At 37.1% G+C, this 19,437-nt stretch overlaps 1 protein-coding gene across 4 annotated transcripts in view; it reads left to right on the plus strand.

Moving 5' to 3' along the window:
- Positions 1-19,437, plus strand: part of MYO16 (myosin XVI) — a 574,351-nt gene that overhangs the window by 200,239 nt on the left and 354,675 nt on the right. For 3 of the 4 annotated variants that reach the window (XM_021929769.2, XM_003914068.5, XM_009192226.4), the window contains exon 10: positions 12,491-12,641. In XM_021929769.2, coding sequence (XP_021785461.2) covers positions 12,491-12,641 — 151 coding nt within the window. The remainder of the gene's footprint in view (positions 1-12,490; positions 12,642-19,437) is intronic. The other variant, XM_021929768.2, reaches the window with a different exon arrangement.

Genomic DNA, 19,437 nt, shown 5'->3' on the forward strand with positions numbered 1-19,437 from the left:
GTGGAACGAGAGACTTGAGAAAAGAAATGAGACACAGAGACAAAGTATAGAGAAAGAAAAAGTGGGCCCAGGGGATGGGCGCTCAGCATGCAGAGGACCCACGCCCGCGCCGGTCTCTGAGTTCCCTCAGTATTTATTGATCATTATCTTTACCATTTTAGCAAAAGGGAAGTGGCAGGGTAATAGGATCATCCTAGGGAGAAGGTCAGCGGTAAGTCATATGAATAAAGATCTCTGTGACATGAATAAGTTTAAGGAAAAGTGCTGTGCCTTGATATGCATATGCAAACATCTCCATAAACCTTTTTAGTGCATAAAGAGCAGCATTGCCGCTGGCGCGTCCCACCTTCAGCCCTAAGGCGGTTTTCTCCTTTCTCAGTAAACAGAACATACAATCCGGTTTTACACCGAGATGTTCCATTGCCCAGGGATGAGCTGGAGACAGATGCTTTTCTCTATCTCAACTGCTGAGAGGCCTTCTTTCCTCTTATACTAGTCCTCCTCAGCACAGACCCTTCACGGGTGTCAGGCTGGGGGACGATCAGGTCTTTCCCTTCCCACGAGGCCATATTTCAGACTACCACATGGGGAGAAACCTTGGACAATACCTAGCTTTCCTAGGCAGAGGTCCCTGCGATCTTTGGCAGTGTATGTGTCCCTGGGTACTTGAGATTAAGAGAATGGTGATGACTTTTCACAAGCATACTGCCTTCAGGCACTTGTTTAACAAAGCACACCCTGCACAGCCCAAAATCCGTTAAACCTTGAGTCACCACAGCACATGTCTCTTGCAAGGACAAGGTTGGGGGTAGGGTCACAGATTAACAGCATCTCAAATACAGAACAAAATGGAGTCTCTTATGTCTACTTCTTTCTATATAGACATAGTAACAGCCTGGTCTCTTTCTTTTCCCCACAATTAATGCATAGTATTTAAGCAATTTAAGCAATAATACATCATATTTGTATATTGTCTTTTAGATTACAAATGACTTTTATATCAAATAACTCATTTGATATGTATGTATAATTTTTTTATTTAGTAATCTATAAAACATCAAGCCTTTTTAATCAAATATCACAACTACATTGTTAAATTCTACAGAATGTGTTTACAAAGTATTGATAAACCTGTCAACGAGTTCCCTAATTATTTTCTCTTAGGTATTCTGAAGTCCAGTCGTGCACAAAGAGAAATGCCATCGAATACAGGGACAGAATGGTCCATTCAGGGAGCATTCCTAGCAAAGCTAACACTTGAAACTCTCAGAATCTTCCTTCATAGATACATAAAAGTACTAAATTATACTTAATTTACAGATTTTCCCTTAAACGAGCTATTAAAATTTTTTTGCATATATCTATTGAGAGCTGTCAAGATTAATATGTCTTAAAAACAGTATAAACTCCAGTTCAGCCAATGGCACATTGAAAGTTTTATTTGCTTTTTAGACACAGGTAATATTTTACCATAATGGTCTTTAAATTGTAAAAAAAAATTCTTTCAAAAATTAATTTTTAGAAGGACCAAATATACAGCAATTAATTCAAATCTCTTCAAGAACTCTTTCATTTAATATTAATCCTTAGGTCTTTATAGAAGCAGAAAAACAAAAATTTAATTGAATTTTCTACGATGAACAATTTATGTAGCTATGTTTGTAGGAGTAACATTAAGAACTGTCTATTCAGTTATTTTAAGCACCAAAATAACCAAGTCACATATGCCATATCTTTACGAAATCTGTTTGTGTTATTATTATTATTTTTTTTGGTTATTTTTGTTGTTGGCCTCATATATCTCAATATATTCAATTGTATTTCATCTCTATGATTTTCTAAAATTACTTTAGTTACAATGGGTGATAATTGTTGCCTTTGTTGGTTTCATTTTATTACATTCCTGTTTCCATTTTCAGAAATAAAATCCTATTTCCTATAGGCACATTTTCTCTGCATGAAGTTACTTTTATGTTTGTCAAAATAAGTAAGTCTGGCATAAATCCAGTAGAGTTCAGAAATTGGTTGTCTGCTGGTATATTCTCATCTAATTTTTTTTTCACAGTCAGAGTTAAATCTATCTCTACTGTATTAATCTAAGCTACCCTTGGATGGTACTGAATTTCTTTTTTTAAATGTTTATGGGATCTGTCTTACCCATAGAAAATATACTATCTCGTTTCTTTTTTTCCTCACCAAATAAAACTTCTATTACTAATAATTTCTTTTTTATAATCAGAATAAGAATTTCTTGTTGAAGAAAATTTGGAAACTGCAGAAAAACATATAGAAGCATGAAAAAAATCGCTCATTTGCTTCAAAGAAAAGTTGCACCAGAGAAGTTATACAGGAAAGAAAGACTTTACTAAAAACTATTGCACTAAGGGAGAATGATTGAACTCAATTCAACTGAACAAAAAATGGGAGAGTTTCTAAGTGCTGGGATGAGCTAGCAGGAAAGTACTGCAGCACTTTAGGGAGGAGTTTGGTCAAGGTGACTAAGCCATGGGCATTTGCTCATTGTCCTTTATCAAAGTTAGGCTCCTGTGCTCCACAAAAACTATGTGGCTATGTTCTTCCCTGTTTAGACTTCAAAGGGATGACTCCCAGGTCATAAAGACATCCCTGGGTTGTAAAACTGGCCAGAGGCTGGGAGAAGATATACATCTCAAAGAGGGAGAGAAAATATTTGCAGTTCAGTTTTCTAAAGTCATTGCTCCAAGAAAAGGGAGTTCGGAGGATTAGAGATAGTCCAAAATTTAGCTGAGAGAAGAGGGTTAAGGCCTTCTGGGTCACTATTCCACCTTCTTGATGAAATTACTATTAACTTGGAATTTTTCCTTTTACCCTTTATATGTTTCCTCTTTTATTCAGTCTTGCACTATATATATATATGATCACATCTTAGTTTTAAACATAATCTGATAAATATTTTTCCAATCAATAAACATCTAATGAGTATTAAGAAAATACCAATTATTAAAATTTTTTAAACAACATTTTATTATATGTGTCATTAAATTCTACAAATACATAGTAAGCGAAAATTTAAATATATCGAAGTCAAATTGTCTGAATGCTATTATTAATCACAATGATTATAGATAAAATGTTTTATTTTAAAAGAAAGATCCCTAAACAATTGTTCTATGGAAATTTATAATATTGTATGCCATCAGCCTAGGTATACAATTTGCACTTTTCTTGTAGAAAATAAGTGCATGACTAATTAATATACTGCCTTTCAAAACAATTGTATTACTTAGAATTGTTTTTTTTCTTATATGAATAAAAGAGTGATATGGTTTAGAGGTGTCCCCACCCAAATCTCATCTTGAATTATAGTTTCCATAATCCCCACATGTCCTGGGAGAGACCTGGTGGGAGGTAATTGAATCATGAGGGCGGATTCCCCCATGCTGTTCTCTTGATAGTGAACTCATTCTCACAAGATCTGATGGTTTTATAAGCATCTGGCATTTCCCCTGCTGGCACTCATTCTCTCTCCTGTCAACTTGTGAAGAGATGCCTTCTGCAATTATTGTAATTTTCCTGAAGCCTCCTCAGCCATGTGGAACTGTGAATCAATTAAACCTCTTTCCTTTATAAAGTACCCAGTCTCAGGTGTGTCCTTGTAGCAGCATGAGAACAGACTAATACAGTAAATATGTGCTGGGAGTGGGGTGCTGCTGTAAAGATGCCCGAAAGTGTGGAAGCAACTTTGGAACTGGGTAACAGGCAGAGGCTGGAACAGTTTGAAGGGCTGAGAAGAAAACAGGAAGATGTGGGAACATTTGGAACTTCTGAGAGACTTGTTGAATGGCTTTGACCAAAATGCTGATAGTGTTATGGACAATGAAGTCCAGGCTGAGGTGGTCTCAGATGGAGATGAGGAACTTGCTGGGAACTGGAGCAAAGGTGACACTTGCTATGCTTTAGCAAAGAGACTGGCAGAATTTTGCCACTGCTCTAGAGATCTGTGAAACTTTGAACTTGAGAGAGATGATTTAGGGTATCCGGCAGAATAAATTTCTAAGCAGCAAAGTGTTCAAAAGGAAACAGAGCATAAAAGTTTGAAAATTTGCAGCCTGATGATGCAGTAGAAAAGAAACACCCATTTATTAGGAAAAAAATTCAAGACTGCTGCAGAAATTTGCGTAAGTAACAAGGAGCCAAGTGTTAATCACCAAGACAATGGGGAAGATGTCTCCAGGGCATATCAGAGACCTTCACAGCAGCCCCTCTCATCACAGGCAAGGAAGTCTGAGAGGCAAAAATGGTTTTGTGGGCTGAGCCCAGGACCTCACTGCTGTGTGCCGCTGAGGGACTTGGTGTCCTGCACCCCAGCAACTTCAGCCTCATGCAGCTCAAAGGGGCCAAAGGATAGCTTGGGCCTTGCTTCAGAGGGTGCAAACCCCAAGCCTTGGTGGAATACATGTGGTGTTGGGCCTGTGGGTGCTCAGAAGTCAAGAATTGAGGTTTGGGAAACTTAGCCTAGACTTCAGAGAATGTATGGAAACATCTGGATTTCTAGGCAGAAGTTTGCTGCAGGAGCAAACCCTGCTAGGGCACTGCAGAAGGGAAATGTGGCGTTGGAGCCTCCACACAGAGTCCCCACTTGTGCACTGCTTAATGGAGCTGTGAGAAGTAGGCCATGTTCCTCCAGACCCCAGAATGGTAGAACCACTGAAAGCTTCCACCATGCACCTGGAAAAGCTGCAGACCCTCAATACCAGCCCATGAAAGCAGCCAGGTGCAGGGCCATACCCAGCAAAGCCACAGGGACAGAGCTACCCAAGGCCATGGGAGCCCACCTCTTGTATCATTGTAACCTGGATGTGAGACATGGAGCAAAGGAGAATCATTATGGAATGTTAAGGTTTAATGACTGCCTTACTGTGTTTTAGACTTGCATGGGACCTGTACCCCTTTGTTTTGGCAAATTTCTCCCATTTGGAATGGGATTATTTAGCCAAAGCCTGTACCCCTAGTGTATCCAGGAGGTAACTAACTTGCTTTCAGTTTTATAGGCTCATAGATGATAGGGACTTGCCTTGACTCAGATAAGACTCTGGACTTGGACTTTTGCATTAATGCTGGAATGAGTAAACACTTTAGGGGACTGTTGGAAAGGCGTGATGTTTGAAATGTAAGGACATGAGGTTTGGGAGGCGCTGGGGCAGAATGATATGTTTTGCCTGTGTCACCACCCAAATACCATCTCGAATTGCAGTTCCCGTAATCCCCACGTGTGATGGGAGGGATCCAGTGAGAAGTAATTGAATCATCTGGGTGGTTTGCCCATGCTGTTCTCATGATAGTGAGTGAGTCTCATGAGATCTGCTGGTTTTATAAGCATCTGGCATTTCCCTGTTGGCACTCATTCTTCCTCCTGCCGCCCTGTGAAGAGGTGACTTCTGCCATGATTGTAAGTTTCCTGAGGCCTCCCCATCCATGTGGAACTGTGAGTGAATTAAACCTCTTTCCTTTATACATAGCCAGTCTCAAGTATGTCCTTATAGCAGCACACAAACAGTGTGCAAATACAGAGAGTCTCTGTAACTATTTCTTTGCGATTATTGTTAGTGGTATATCTTATATAACCTATGATGTAATTAAGTGAGTTAGTGACTTATTTTTGATATGCAGGTAAAAAGTTCTATGTGTAGAGATTATTTATTAAGAATACAAAACTGTAGGGCTTGATATACACTTAGATATTACCTAGTTTAACTCTTGCATTTTGCAAAGGTGAAGCTGTGACCCAGAGATTTCACAGGCCTTAAAAGTTCAGGTGGCAGCCAACTTGAGGTAAAATCTGATTTAGAATGATGTCTCCATAGTCTTAAGCCAATCTTTTTTCCAACCATAGCTCTCATGGAGTCTGCTAGTGATACTGCAATTAGATTTGAGATATAAAAGGATTATTTCAACTATTTTACTAAATTCAGTTCTTCTAAATATTTATTCTAAAGAAATCTTTATAATTGGTGATCTTTTTTGTATTTCATAAACTATCTTCTTTGTTTGGACCTTGACCAATCTACTCTTTTATTAATCACCCCAGACTCAAAAAAATTGGTATATGCAAACCCTCCCTTTTGTTTATAGAACTCTCTGACAAAGAAGAAAGAAAATACGATTGATAGATGAAGAAAAATACAGAAAATATTTTTATGATATGAGAGTAGATGTAGACAGTGTGGCAGGTGAGTAAGCACACAGGTTCTGTAGCTTAGATCCGACAGACTCAAACCTCAGCTCCAGTAGCACCTGCTGTGTGTCCAGAGCAAGTTCTTCTCCTCTGTGCTCTCAGTTCGCTCATTCATAAAACATATAGACATTATAAAATAATGAACACTTTATAATGTTGTTGTGAAAATGAAGCAAATTTAATACATGTAGAGTGTTTAGAACAGAAGACTATCACATATTAAATGTCATATAATTAATATAACGTTTTGCAGATAGTTCACTCAAATTATAGAAAACAATAGAGAAAGGGCAAGAATGGTGGCTTACGCCTGTAATCCCAGCACTTTGGGAGGCCAAGGCAGGTGGATCACTTGAGGACAGGAGTTTGAGACCAGCCTGGCCTCAGAATTTCATAATGAAACCCCATCTCTAGTAAAAATTAAAATTAAAAAAAAATTAGATCGGCATGGTGGTTCATGCCTGTAGTCCCAGCTATTCAGGAAGCTGAGACAGGAGAATCACTTGAACCTGGGAGACAGAGGTTGCAGTGAGCCAAGATCACACCACTGCACTCCAGCCTGGGTGACAGAGTGAGATTCTGTCTCAAAAAAAAAAAAAAAATATATATATATATATATAGACACACACACACACACACACACACACACATACACAGACACACCATAATAACTTTTTAAAATATGTGAAGGGGTTTTGTTTCAAAGAAGCATGGAACATATTCTTGGGAACTCTGTGAATGATGAATGAAGTTACAGCAGACAGGCATTGTCCCAGTGGTGCTTATGGAAGAAAGAAGGTCTCTTTGGAAGTAATATTTTATCATTTGATGGCATTTGTCTTAGTTCATTTTTTGTTGCCTATAACAGGCTGCCTAAAACTGGGTAATTTATAAGAAATGAAAGGTATTTCTTATGGTTCTGGAGGCTGAGAAGTCCAAGGTTGAGGGGTGACATCTTGTGAGTACCTTCTTGCTGAGGGGATTCTCTGCACAGTCCCAAGGCGGCACAGCACATCTCATGATGAGGGGCTGAGAGTGCTAGCTCAGGTCTCTCTTCCTTTTCTTATAAAGCCATCAGTCCCACTCTCATGATAAACCATTAATCCATTAACCCAATAATCTATTAATCCATGAATCGATTAACTTATTCATGGGGACAGAGGCCTCATTACCTAATCACCTCCTAAAGGTTTCACCTCTCAATACTGCCTCACTGGTGACAAATATTCAAATCACAGCAGTATCAAGCAGATCTGGCTATGAAATTTTTATAAGCATTATAAGCCTTTTCTTTTCATAGTAAATTTTTTCCAATTAATAACTATACTATTGAGAAGAACTGTCTACCTTGATCCATGAGCATCCTTCACATTTTTGCTCAGTTTGTCAGACTGCAAGGCGTATGTAGATAGCTACATAGGCAACTGAGTAAATTTAAAGAATCATATTCACTCCCAAAAGAAGGGACTGACTTATTTGCTCCTTGATGCAATGTTTGTTGCTTGCTCAAAAGATACTTGATATATACCTGGCTTTCTCTCCTGTAACAGCACTTTCTCTAGTGTTGGCATCCATTAAGATCCAACTGTATTGTTTTCTTCCTACTTCCCCCTCCTCACTACATGGAACAGAAGACAAATATAACCATAAGAAGACAAATATAAACAGAAGAACTGATACAAACATAAAGCTCTGTGTCTGCCTTGAGTAATAAAGTCTTTTATCTCTTCTCCAGGGAACTCTTGTCTTCTGCAACTAACCATGGAATAGTAACAAACTAACTTGTTAGATTGTAAGTAGGGTGAAATCTCAGAAGCTTGACAGTTCTAGACACAGACAAACAACAGCTGGTTTTACTGCCTGCTATGGCCATAGTCATGGTGCTACTCCCTTTTTGTGCATTATGTTATTAGTCCTTCACTATAGTCCATTTGCAGTTTGATTTTACAGAATGGCTACATAACTCACCCAAAGTGGTATAACCAGATATCAAACATGGTAGTTTTACTGATTTGAAAATGTATGCCCGTACATCTGTACTATGCCATGCTATCTCATATTAATATATGATCCTCTGTCCCCTCACATATGTGCAAGTATTTTCATTGGCTCAAACACTATAAAACATCATCCAGAGTTCAAAATAAGGAAGACTGACCTTGCATTTCTGTAAACTTATTTCTTAATATTCCTGCCTTTCCATCAGGCCTGGCCTATTTGCTAGTCTCTTTTTTTATTCATGCTTTCCTAGGTTCTATGGTTCAGTTGCAAGGCAGGGCATAGAGATGGGCTGCAAAGTGATGAGACTGTGGTGGTTACTGAAAGCAACCCTTCAGCTTATTCTCTTCTTGCTATGTGAAAGTTAATATACAAAATCATTTGTGTATTTATATACTAAAATTCAATAAATGGAAATTGGAATTTTATTTTTATTTACTCATTTGTTTCATTATTTTTTGAGACCAGGTATCACTCTGTCACTCAGGCTGGAGTGTACCTATGCAATCACAGTTCACTGCAGCCTCGACCTCATGGACCCAAGAGATCCTCCCACCTCAGCCTCCTGAGTAGCTGGGACTACAGACACGCACCACCACAGCTGGCTAACTTTTTACTTTTTGTAGAGAAGGGGCTCACTGTGTTGCCCAGGCTGGTCTCAATCTCCTGTGTTGCCCAGGCTGGTCTCAATCTCCTGAGTGTAGAAGCAATCCTTCTACACTCAGCCTTGGAATTTTAAAATACATTCATAAAACCATAAAAAAGAATAAATCTAAAAATTATTTGGAAGGTTTTCATTCTGAAAGCTAAAACATATTGGTGAGGGAAATTGACAAAGATCAAAATAAAGGTACCTGTTTTCATGCATGACACAAGTTGACATTGTCAGTATTTCAATTCTCACCAAACTGGTTTATCAGTTGAATGCAATGCTAATCAAAATCACAACAGGTATTTTTGTAAAAATTCACAAACAGATTCAAAATGTATATGAAAATGCTAAAGACTGCCAGATAATTTTCAAAGTGAAAATAAAGTTGGATAACTCACATGACTGGTTTCAAGTCTAAATGAGAAGATATTTGAATCAAGACAGTGTAGTATTGATTTAGTAATGAATGATTATATCAATGAATGATAATGAATGATTATATCAATGAAACATTCTGAAGAGTCCCAAAATAAACTCACACAGATATGATCAATTTATTTTTTAAAAATGTGTCCCACTAAATGGAAGTGAAAGTCATTTTTTAAAAAACAATGCTGAAACATTTTGACATCCATATCAGAAAATAATGTACTTCAACTCATATGTAGCACTGTATACAAAAAGCAACTCACAATGGATCGTAGATCAAAGTGTAAAGCTTAAAATTGTACAGATCCTAGAGTAAAACCCAGGAGAAATTTTTGGTGACATTGGGTTAGGAAAGGAACTTAGATAAGTCACAGAAACACAAACTGTAAGAGAATTTTTTTTCTTTGAAACACAATTATGCAAATAAAAGTACAAAGATGCTGAGTGGGAGAGAATATTTGCCAAGAGCTTATCTGATAAATGAGTTGGATACAGAATATATAAAGTCAATAATCTGAAAAAAAAGAAACCAATACAAATAGTCAAAAGATTTGAGCCCACATTTTACCAAAGAAGAGAAACTTTTTATGGAACTACAAAAACTCTAAATAGCAAAAGCTATTTATTTCAGAAGGAGCAAAGTTGAAAGCATCACATCCCCTGATTTCAAACTATATTACAAAGCTATAGTAATCAAAATAGTATGATACTGGCAATAAAACAGACACATAGACCAATGGAACAGAATGGAAAGTGCAGAAATAAACCTAAGCATATATTGTCAACTGATCTTTGACAGGAGTGCCAAGATGCAATGGGGAAAAGAAAGTTAATAGTTGGTACTAGGAAAACTGGATATTCACATACAAAAGAATGAAATTGGACACTTGTCTTACACCATGTAGAAAATTAAGTCAAAATGGATGAAAGAATTAAATATAAAATTTAAAACCATAAACCTCAAAAAAAAAAAAAAAAAGAAGCTCCTCAACAACTTTTGTGGCAATGAGTTTTATGGATATGACACCAGAAGAAAAAGCACAGATAACAAAAGAAAAAATAAGTCAGTTACATCAGACTAAAAGGCTTCTGCACAGCAAAGAAAACAATAAAATCAACAAAATGAAAGAGTAGCATGTTTAATGGGAGAAAATAATTGCAAACTGTATACTTAGGTATATACGTGTATGTGCATATGTATGTGCAAATATATATGATTAAGGGATAAATAACTAAAGTACATAATGAACTCACAAAGCTCACTGTAAAAACAACTCTTAAGTTTTTAAAATGAGCAAAGAACCTGAATAGACATTTTTCCAAAGAAGTTATACAATTTTGTCCAACAGGAATATGAAAAGATACTCACCATCACTAGTCATCACAGAAATTTAAATTCAAAGCACAACAAGATACCACCTCAAATCTATAAGGATGAAAATTATCCAAAAGACAAGAGGTAACCAGTGTTGGTGAGGGTATAGAGAAAAGGGGCCCCTTGAACACTGTTTGTGGGGATGCAAAGTGGTATAGTCACTACGGAAACAGGTATGGAGTCTCCTCAAAAAATTAAAAAATAGAACTAACACATGATCCAGTATTGTAATTCTGGATATTTGATTCAAAAGAAATGAAATCAAGATCTCAAAGAGGTATGTACCGTCTCATGTTCATTTCAGCATTGTTCACGATAATGATAATATGGAAACAATCTAAGGCCCATGAACAGATGAAAGGATAAAGAAATTGTGGTATGTATCTACAGAATATTATTCAGCTAAAAAAAAAAAGAAAAGAAATTCTATCATTTGCAGTGGATCAGCGTGGAAGACATTAGGCCAAGTGAAGTAAGCCAGACACAGACAGATAAATATTGCATCATCTTGCTTATGTGTGGACTCTTAAAAACCTGAAAATCACAGAAGCAGAGAGTAGAACGGTGGCTGCCAGGTATTGGAGAGTCGGAGCAAGGGAAGGTGTCAGTCATAGAGCACACACTTTAAATCATAAGATGAGCAAATTTTGGAGATCTAATGTGATATGTTAATTAATAGAATTGTAGTTTCCTTTACAAAATGTATATCAAATCACCACATTATACACCTGAAATATATTCCATTTTTATTTAATAAGTATTTTAAAATAAGAAAATGAAATTCAAATAAAAATCACAGTGTGAGAAGCCACTAACTCACCTAATAATAATTGACTCCAAGGGACACAAAGGGTCTCTTGGAGGTAATAAAGTATTCTATACATTGCTGGTTATTTTGCTTATGCAACTATGTATATCTGTTGAATCTCATTGAGCTAAACAACAAAGGGTGAATTTTACTGTACGTAAACTAAACCTCAATAAATAGAAGTTGAAAAGAGGCAAAAAAAGCACTTAGCTCTAGTTAGAATCCCAGTGACTATGGTAGACTACATGAAATAATTGTGTTTACATAGATTGCACTTGATTAAATACACATGCATTTCTGCTTATATGGTAACAATTCAGGAGGCACATTTTAAATCTTAGTGATACGATGCAACATTTATCAATTTATTTTCTATTTATTTTTAATGAACATTATAAAATAATGACTGTATTTTGGCAATAAAGTAAATAGAAGAATAAAAAGTTAAGTATCTTTTATTTTTTGGCTTTGTTTGAGCTGTATAGAATTAACAAAAGTTACTCTGCTTGTAATGTTGCAGTCCTTAAAGATATTATTGTTTTTAATTCTCATGTTATTATTCCATTACAAACTTGAAATTTTGTCCACGATTTTGTATTTTAAATCCTAAATGAGTAATTTTTAAACGAATTATACAATTATGCCTTTATTCAGTTGTTTGCAATCCATTTTTGCGTTTAAATGTTAAATCTTGTCTAGTTCAGCCATACATTTCAATCTCAGCACTTAAATTGTTTATTGATTCATCTATTATTGTCAGATACACATTTGTAAACATTTTCTTCTGGAGTTCAAATAAGTATATATTTTTTCTTTTAAAGTTAAAATTGAAGTTTGGAATTAATTTTTTTAAAGTTTACAGATTTCTTATTAATTTTTTTCCTGCAGTTTATAAGAAGTATTTCTTATCTGAATAAAATCACCATCTATAGTCCAACTATCCTGTATTGGTAATTTTCAATTGATAAAACATTAGAAAGAGACTAATTGTAATATTGACTTTTTTTCCTCTAGCAGTCCCCTGGTGTTACCAATTGCCAAGCAAGACAGTTTGTTGGAAAAAGACATTATGTTCAAAGATGCAACGAAAGGTTTGTGTATGCAGCAGTCTCAGGACAGCACCCCTGAAAACCCCACGATGGGCGGTTCCACCAAACCCGAGCAGGTAATCACTCCCTTACTGTATGTCTACCAGTACTTTTTCATATCAAGTAATGTATTAAAATCCAACATATTTCAAAAACAAGTGTGCACTAATTTATATTCAAAGACAAATTAATGCCTAGATTAATATTTTGCTTGCAGTTTTCATAAACAATTAGTGCATTCTGCTGATCAACACGCATAATTGCTATTGTGCTTTACAATTTGAATTTTGGTGTTGACTTATATACCAGGAATGTAAACTCAGCCAGCTCATTACTTCTTGAATATTTCCAGTTGAGTCATTTGTCATTATTTTGATTTTTATGTATTCTGTGTTTTTTGGTTTATTTCAATGATCCAAATATTTTACAAACAAGAAGGGCAAACCAGTCACTGAATCATTTATTCTTAAAAGTAACTGTGGTCATGCATTGCATGTGTATTTGTGTGTGTCTGTGTGTTTACGTTGCGTGTGTGTGTGTTTGCGTGTGCATATGTGTCCTTGTCTGGTGCCCAAGTTATGGGAGGTAATTTTGGATTCGAAGTGGGAGAGGGGAATGAGCTTAGAGTTATGGAAATTAATGTTTTTATTATGGCCACAGAAATAAATGATTTTTGTATATTTCTGTTTTATAAGTGGCAGAATAACTTGCATCCTTGAAAATAGCTTTCTTCAGTGTATCTATTTTTTAATATCTTATAGATATTTTAGCCAGGTTTCCTAAAGATCTTCTTAAAATTTAATTTTAATTTTAGTAATTTTTGTTATTTCAAGTAACTAAAGCAGATAAGCAAAACATTTGAAACACTTTTAAATTTTAGCAGGTGTATTCATCGGCTCAAGCTGCCATGACAAAACACCGCAGTCTGGGTGGCTTCGACAACAGAAATGCATTTCTCACAGTCGTGGAGGCATCTGGATTCTGAGGGTCCAAGGTCAAGGTGCAGGTTGACTAAAGGTGCAGGGCGCCTTCCCACTGCTGTGTCCTTGCAGGGTGGACAGAAGGATGCAGGGAGAATGGGAAGGAGGGAGAGGCAGGGAGGAGCAGGGAGAGGACACTCTCTGGAGTAATCTTGTGGGATCAGGATCCCACCCTTATGATTTCATTTAACCTAAATCACTTCCTTATAGGCTCTATCTCCAAATACAGTTGCATTAGGGATGGGGGCTTCCACATATGAATTTGGAGAAATACAGTGAGTCCACAGTACTAGACAAATCAAAGGTTAGGTAAAATTTAAGAGAGAATATGTATATATTTTCTGAGACAGAACATTGCTGTGTCACTCAGGCTGGAGTGCAGTGTCACAGTCATGGCTCATTGCAGCCTCAGCCTCACAGGCTCTACTGATCCTTCTGCCTCCGCTTCCAGATAGCTAGGACTAGGGTGTGTGCCACCATGCTCGGACATTTTTTTTCTGTGTGTGTTTTTTTCTTTTTTTAAGAGGTAGGGTCTCACTGTGTTGCCCAGGTTGATCTTGATTTCCTGGGCTCAGGTGATCCTCCCACCTCAGCCTCCCAAAGTGCTTGGATTATAGGTGTGAACCACCGCACCTGGCAAAATATTCTTAACTTTCTTAAGGATCCTATTAACTTCTTTTGACATTCCACATGTTTCTGAGTCATATAATTTGTGTACTTTAATGTCTGACATAACTTTCCATTTCCAGTTATGATTTAATACTGTTCTGTAATTAGTATCCTGTATAGAGGAAAAATAACTATTAATTAACTAGTGTCTAACACCCTTTTACTCCTCATACATTTTAACACTTACGCCCGTAAATTTAGTAATCTAAAAGCTTGCTTTTGTTTTCGTTACAGATATTTAAGACTCAAATTAGTTTGCAGTGAGTGTTGAGGAAACAAATTTCTGAGTTATTTTACAACAGTTGAAACTCAAGAATGAGTTCTGTTTCCTGTTTCTTTTCACGGGCAGCCACTTTGAGTAAAGTCTTATGGGCTGCTTTCTCGTGTTATATATAAAACCATTACTGCTCACCTTTAGATTTAACAAAGTTTGTGTATATATATATATGTTTGTGTGTGTGTGTGTATATTCATGTATTTCCTTTTGGGAGGGGAAATATTTCATTTTTTCAATAGCTTGTTTATTGATTAAAATATTACATCATAGGATTCTAGTAGAATAGGTATGTGAGCAAAAAATTGAGTATGAGCAACAATTGAATATTATTTTTAAACTTACGGAGTTATTTTCCTCATACCTTAATTTGTTACTAAGAATGGGAAAATTAATGTTATTCATTATATGACCTAGAGAAATTAAAGATTACTTTGAAATGTAGTTTTGTTTTTACGGGCATTGTTTTGAAGTATTTTTTCTTAATTCATTTATAGAAATGTATGGAAAATCTCAGGCGAATTGATTTCCTACTGTTCAAATTAACTAACATTCAAAAACTTTTGAATGCAATTAGTGATATGGCATGACTTTTAGTCAACGTGTATATGTGAAATTATTGTACATTTCTATTAATTTGCTTTCAAGCTGTGTTAATTAGGTGTTTGAGTTTAGCAGTAGTAAGTACAATGATACTTATTTATTTAAAGAAGAGCAAACTAGGTCAACCGTTTCATCAGAGTACTGAGATTTCTCCCTCTGTGAAGTTAAAACAATTTATGATTAGCAGATTGATTGCTTTTTAAGTGGTAATTTAATAAGATGTTTCTAAAAGACATAAAATATTCTTCAAATATAAGACATTCAGGACATAAGAATATCAAGTGTAATCTTCATAGGCTAACTTTTCTGTTTTAATGTAGACTTTTTATAATTGTATCCTAGACATAAAAAGTAATTGTAACCATGTTCTATTTATGGGTTAATAGAGAGGGAACAGTGGCTACCCAGCTTTATGCTCCTGTGTGATCTAATATTCACCCGGTAATATGCTGTACATGTGTACATGCCATCATGTTCTCCTATGTTCTTGCCCACAGTTTTCTCCAGGGAAGAGCAGCGTGATAAACTGAATGGATTATATATTCACATTTCATAGGAAAGCTTTCCAAAACACTTTTCAAAGCCATAAAGCTCTGATTAACATTTTAGAGATAAATACATCATGTGGAAAAATTTTAAAAACTTAAAATAAAAACTACTTTGCATCTGTCTTTCCAGATTTTTACAAAGTGTAGGTCTTATCAAATGGTAACTATGTAAATGAATATTAAAGACATGATTTGACATTTTATTTTTTTAAATTTCCGAGAATCACTAAAATTAACATTTGTTTTTATATTATCTCTGAGAACTCAGAATGTTTCGTAAGTGGCGTATAATGTGCAAGACTTCCTTCTCTTCCCTTTCCCTCCTCGTTTCCTTTCCCATCCCATCCCTCCCTGACCTGCTGGGTTTTTTCATTTCTTTTCTTGGTTCCCTAATTTCTTATTTTCCGTCTTTCCTCCCTCTCTTCTTTCAGACATTTTTACTTCAATTAGGTTTAAGGTTGAAATTGAAGTCAAGTGATTATTCCGTTCAGTGAAGCCATGATAGCCTGGGGTAGAGAGAAGCGGGAAAGAAGCACGCAGCTTTGCTGTGGTACAGGTCTGCAGCTCGGGAACTCTATGGAAGTCCCATAGCCTTGCTGAGCCTCAAGTGTGAAATGGGTACATAGGACCAGCCTTGTATGGTTGTTATGACGATGGCAGTAGATGGATGTATTATTCGTATTGTTATTATTGTATAGACTGGCTGTATGTGACTGACTGGAATTACATACTCTGGTTTTGCCAGAGCGGTAATGTCTTCTACTCCCTGCAGGGATCTGTTCTAAATTCATGTAGTTCCAGTCAGCATATCCACAGGACTTTATACTCTTCAATGTAAATATAGATGATTTTAGAAAATAATAATGCAAAATAGTGTGTTATGTTGGTTAACATTTCAAAGCTTAGAAATGCTTTCAGCTGCATTATCTTAATCCTCAAAACGTCACTGTGAGCAGGTTATTAACTGCTTTCACTACATAACTTAAACTCAAGCTTCAAACTGAGTTTCAAGCTGACCAAACTTAAACTCAAGAAAGTTGAGCAGGCTGGGAGCGGTGGCTTACTCCAGTGATCCCAGCACTTTTAGAGGCCAAGGTGGGAGGATTGCTTGAGGCCAGCAGTTCGAGACCAGCCTGGGCAACATGGAAAAACCCCATCTCTACAAAATATTTAAAACTTAGCAGGGCATGATGGCGCAGGGCATGGTGGCCCACACCTGTGGTCCCACCAACTCAGGAGGCTGAGGTGGGAGGATTGCTTGAGCTCAAAAGTTGGAGGCTGCAGTGAGCTAGGATGTCATCACTGCACTCCAGCATGGGCTACAGAGTGTGACCCTTTTCTTGACCAAAAAGTTAAACAAGTTGTCTAGAATCACAAATGTTTCTTTTATTTTGTATCCAGTGTTCTTCTAGTGGCACCACCGCAGGCTTCTAAGATTTGCTAAAACTTTCTTCCTGTAGTCCACAGAGACGCAAGCATGTAGATCTGCACCCAGGGAAAGGGAAAGGGAAAGGACCTGGTAGACTTCACTATTTAAGAAACCTTGGCAGAATAACAAAAGGAGGGCAAAACTACACAGGACTGTCCAGGCATGGCACGGGTGGAAGCCTTGGGAAGCGAAGTAAAGTATGTGTCATGTGATCACCCTTTCTTAATCTGGTCATTCCGGTCCACACAGCTTCTTTTTTTTTTTTTTTCTTTTTTCTTTTCTCTGTCTGAGATGGCGTCTCACTCTGTCGCCCAGGCTGGAGTACAATGGCGCCATCTCAGCTCACTGCAACCTCCGCCTCCTGGGTTCAAGCGATTCTCCTGCCTGAGCCTTCAGAGTAGCTGGGATTACAGGTGTCTGCCACCACACACAGCTAATTTGTGTATTTTTAGCAGAGATGGGGTTTCACCATGTTAATCAGGCTGGTCTCAAACTCCCTGACCTCAGGTGATCTGCCTGCCTCGGCCTCCCAAAGTGCTGGGATTACAGGCGTGAGCCACTGTACCCATCCAACAACACATAGTCTTTTTTTTTTTTTTTTTTTTTTAATTTTCTCCTTTTTTTTTTTTTTTTTTTACTTATCCATACTGGGTTATTTGCCCCTAGACTGCCTTCCTCCAAATCCTGTGACCCTGATCCCACAAGTCAGATTATTTCTGTTGCCCCTTGGGCTTCTACTCCCTGGACATGTATTACCAGCCTCCCAGAGAGAAATCACGAACAAGCAAACACAAGACAACATGGTAAAGCCCACGGTTCTCAAAACAGCGTCCACACAATGGAGACGAGGGATCAGCAAATTCAGAATACTTTCAAAACTTAAATTAGCTTTGGATCGCAAAACATTTCTCAAAGTGTTTCCCCTAAATTCTTCCTTGATTTCTAAAGTATGTCTGTCTTGCGTTTTAGATCTCTCCTTTTGGAAATATATATAATAAAAACCATAGTGATCAATTTTGGAGAGGATAGGCAATAGTTTGTACTTATCTGGTGATTATTATTATAATTATTTGGCAGACATTGGTAGTGCCTACTTTTCAGCCTACAAATGCAACATAAAAACATTCACAGACATACTTTTTATTTTTCTTTCTACTTATCAGCTGTCACAATGCTTTTGAAATCTATAAAGAATGTGCTCCTTTGATAGCCTTGGTTAAGATTATCAAAGCTTCCTTTCGGGTCATTTTGGAATCTTGATGTGAGAAATGCAAGGAACTCTTCCCTTGATCTACTGTCACACTGGATCTGCCCCTCTGTGTAACTATAAACAGGCTAGGGAGTAGTCACATTTTTACTGTCAGCCTAGTACACTTTCTGACCCATGTAACAGCTGTGCCACTGAAGATGAGAATCCACAGGAATACCAATGAGATGTCTGTGATAGCTGTTCCAGGCTTGCTGGAACAAATGCAGAACTTCTGTTAGTACTATTCATGTTTTTGCTAAATGTGCACACAGAAATTTGCATTGAAATTGTTAGCATCGTGACTGTAAGAGGGATCTTATTATCTTAGCATAAATCATTACTCCTGAAGAAAATACAAATCTTGCTCTTGATTTTCTTCCTTTTTATGATTTCTTTGGGAGTTGAAGATGTATGCTAACTTGCTGGAGAGTTTTGCCTTCTTTTTGCATGACTCAAAGTTATTGCAATCATTTACTGATTTACATCAAATTAGGTACATGTATGAATATGCATATGGATTAATTTTCGTACATGCATTCATGCATGCCTACATCACTTTTGGGGTTGTCTATATGTGTGCGTAAGTTTATGTACTTTGGAGAAACGTTGCAAAGATATTTAAAAGAAAATATATTGGCCGGGCGCGGTGGCTCAAGCCTGTAATCCCAGCACTTTGGGAGGCCGAGACGGGCGGATCACGAGGTCAGGAGATCGAGACCATCCTGGCTAACACGGTGAAACCCCGTCTCTACTAAAAAATACAAAAAACTAGCTGGGCGAGGTGGCGGGCGCCTGTAGTCCCAGCTACTTGGGAGGCTGAGGCAGGAGAATGGCGTGAACCGGGGAGGCGGAGCTTGCAGTGAGCTGAGATCCGGCCACTGCACTCCAGCCCGGGCTACCGAGCAAGACTCCGTCTCAAAAAAAAAAAAAAAAAAAGAAAATATATTTACATCCATCCCTAAATTGATGGTGAAACTTCCCTTTCATGTGTCTCTCTACATAAGGACTTTTGCCACAAGTTATTTCATCTCTAGAAAATACATTCTTACCTAATTGCACATGTTTTCTAGATTCCTTTTATATCCAAGGGCAACCATTCCAGTCTGTGATCCTGGAATGCA

Source organism: Papio anubis, chromosome 15 (assembly GCF_008728515.1).
Source record: "Papio anubis isolate 15944 chromosome 15, Panubis1.0, whole genome shotgun sequence".
Taxonomy (NCBI): Eukaryota; Metazoa; Chordata; class Mammalia; order Primates; family Cercopithecidae; genus Papio; species Papio anubis.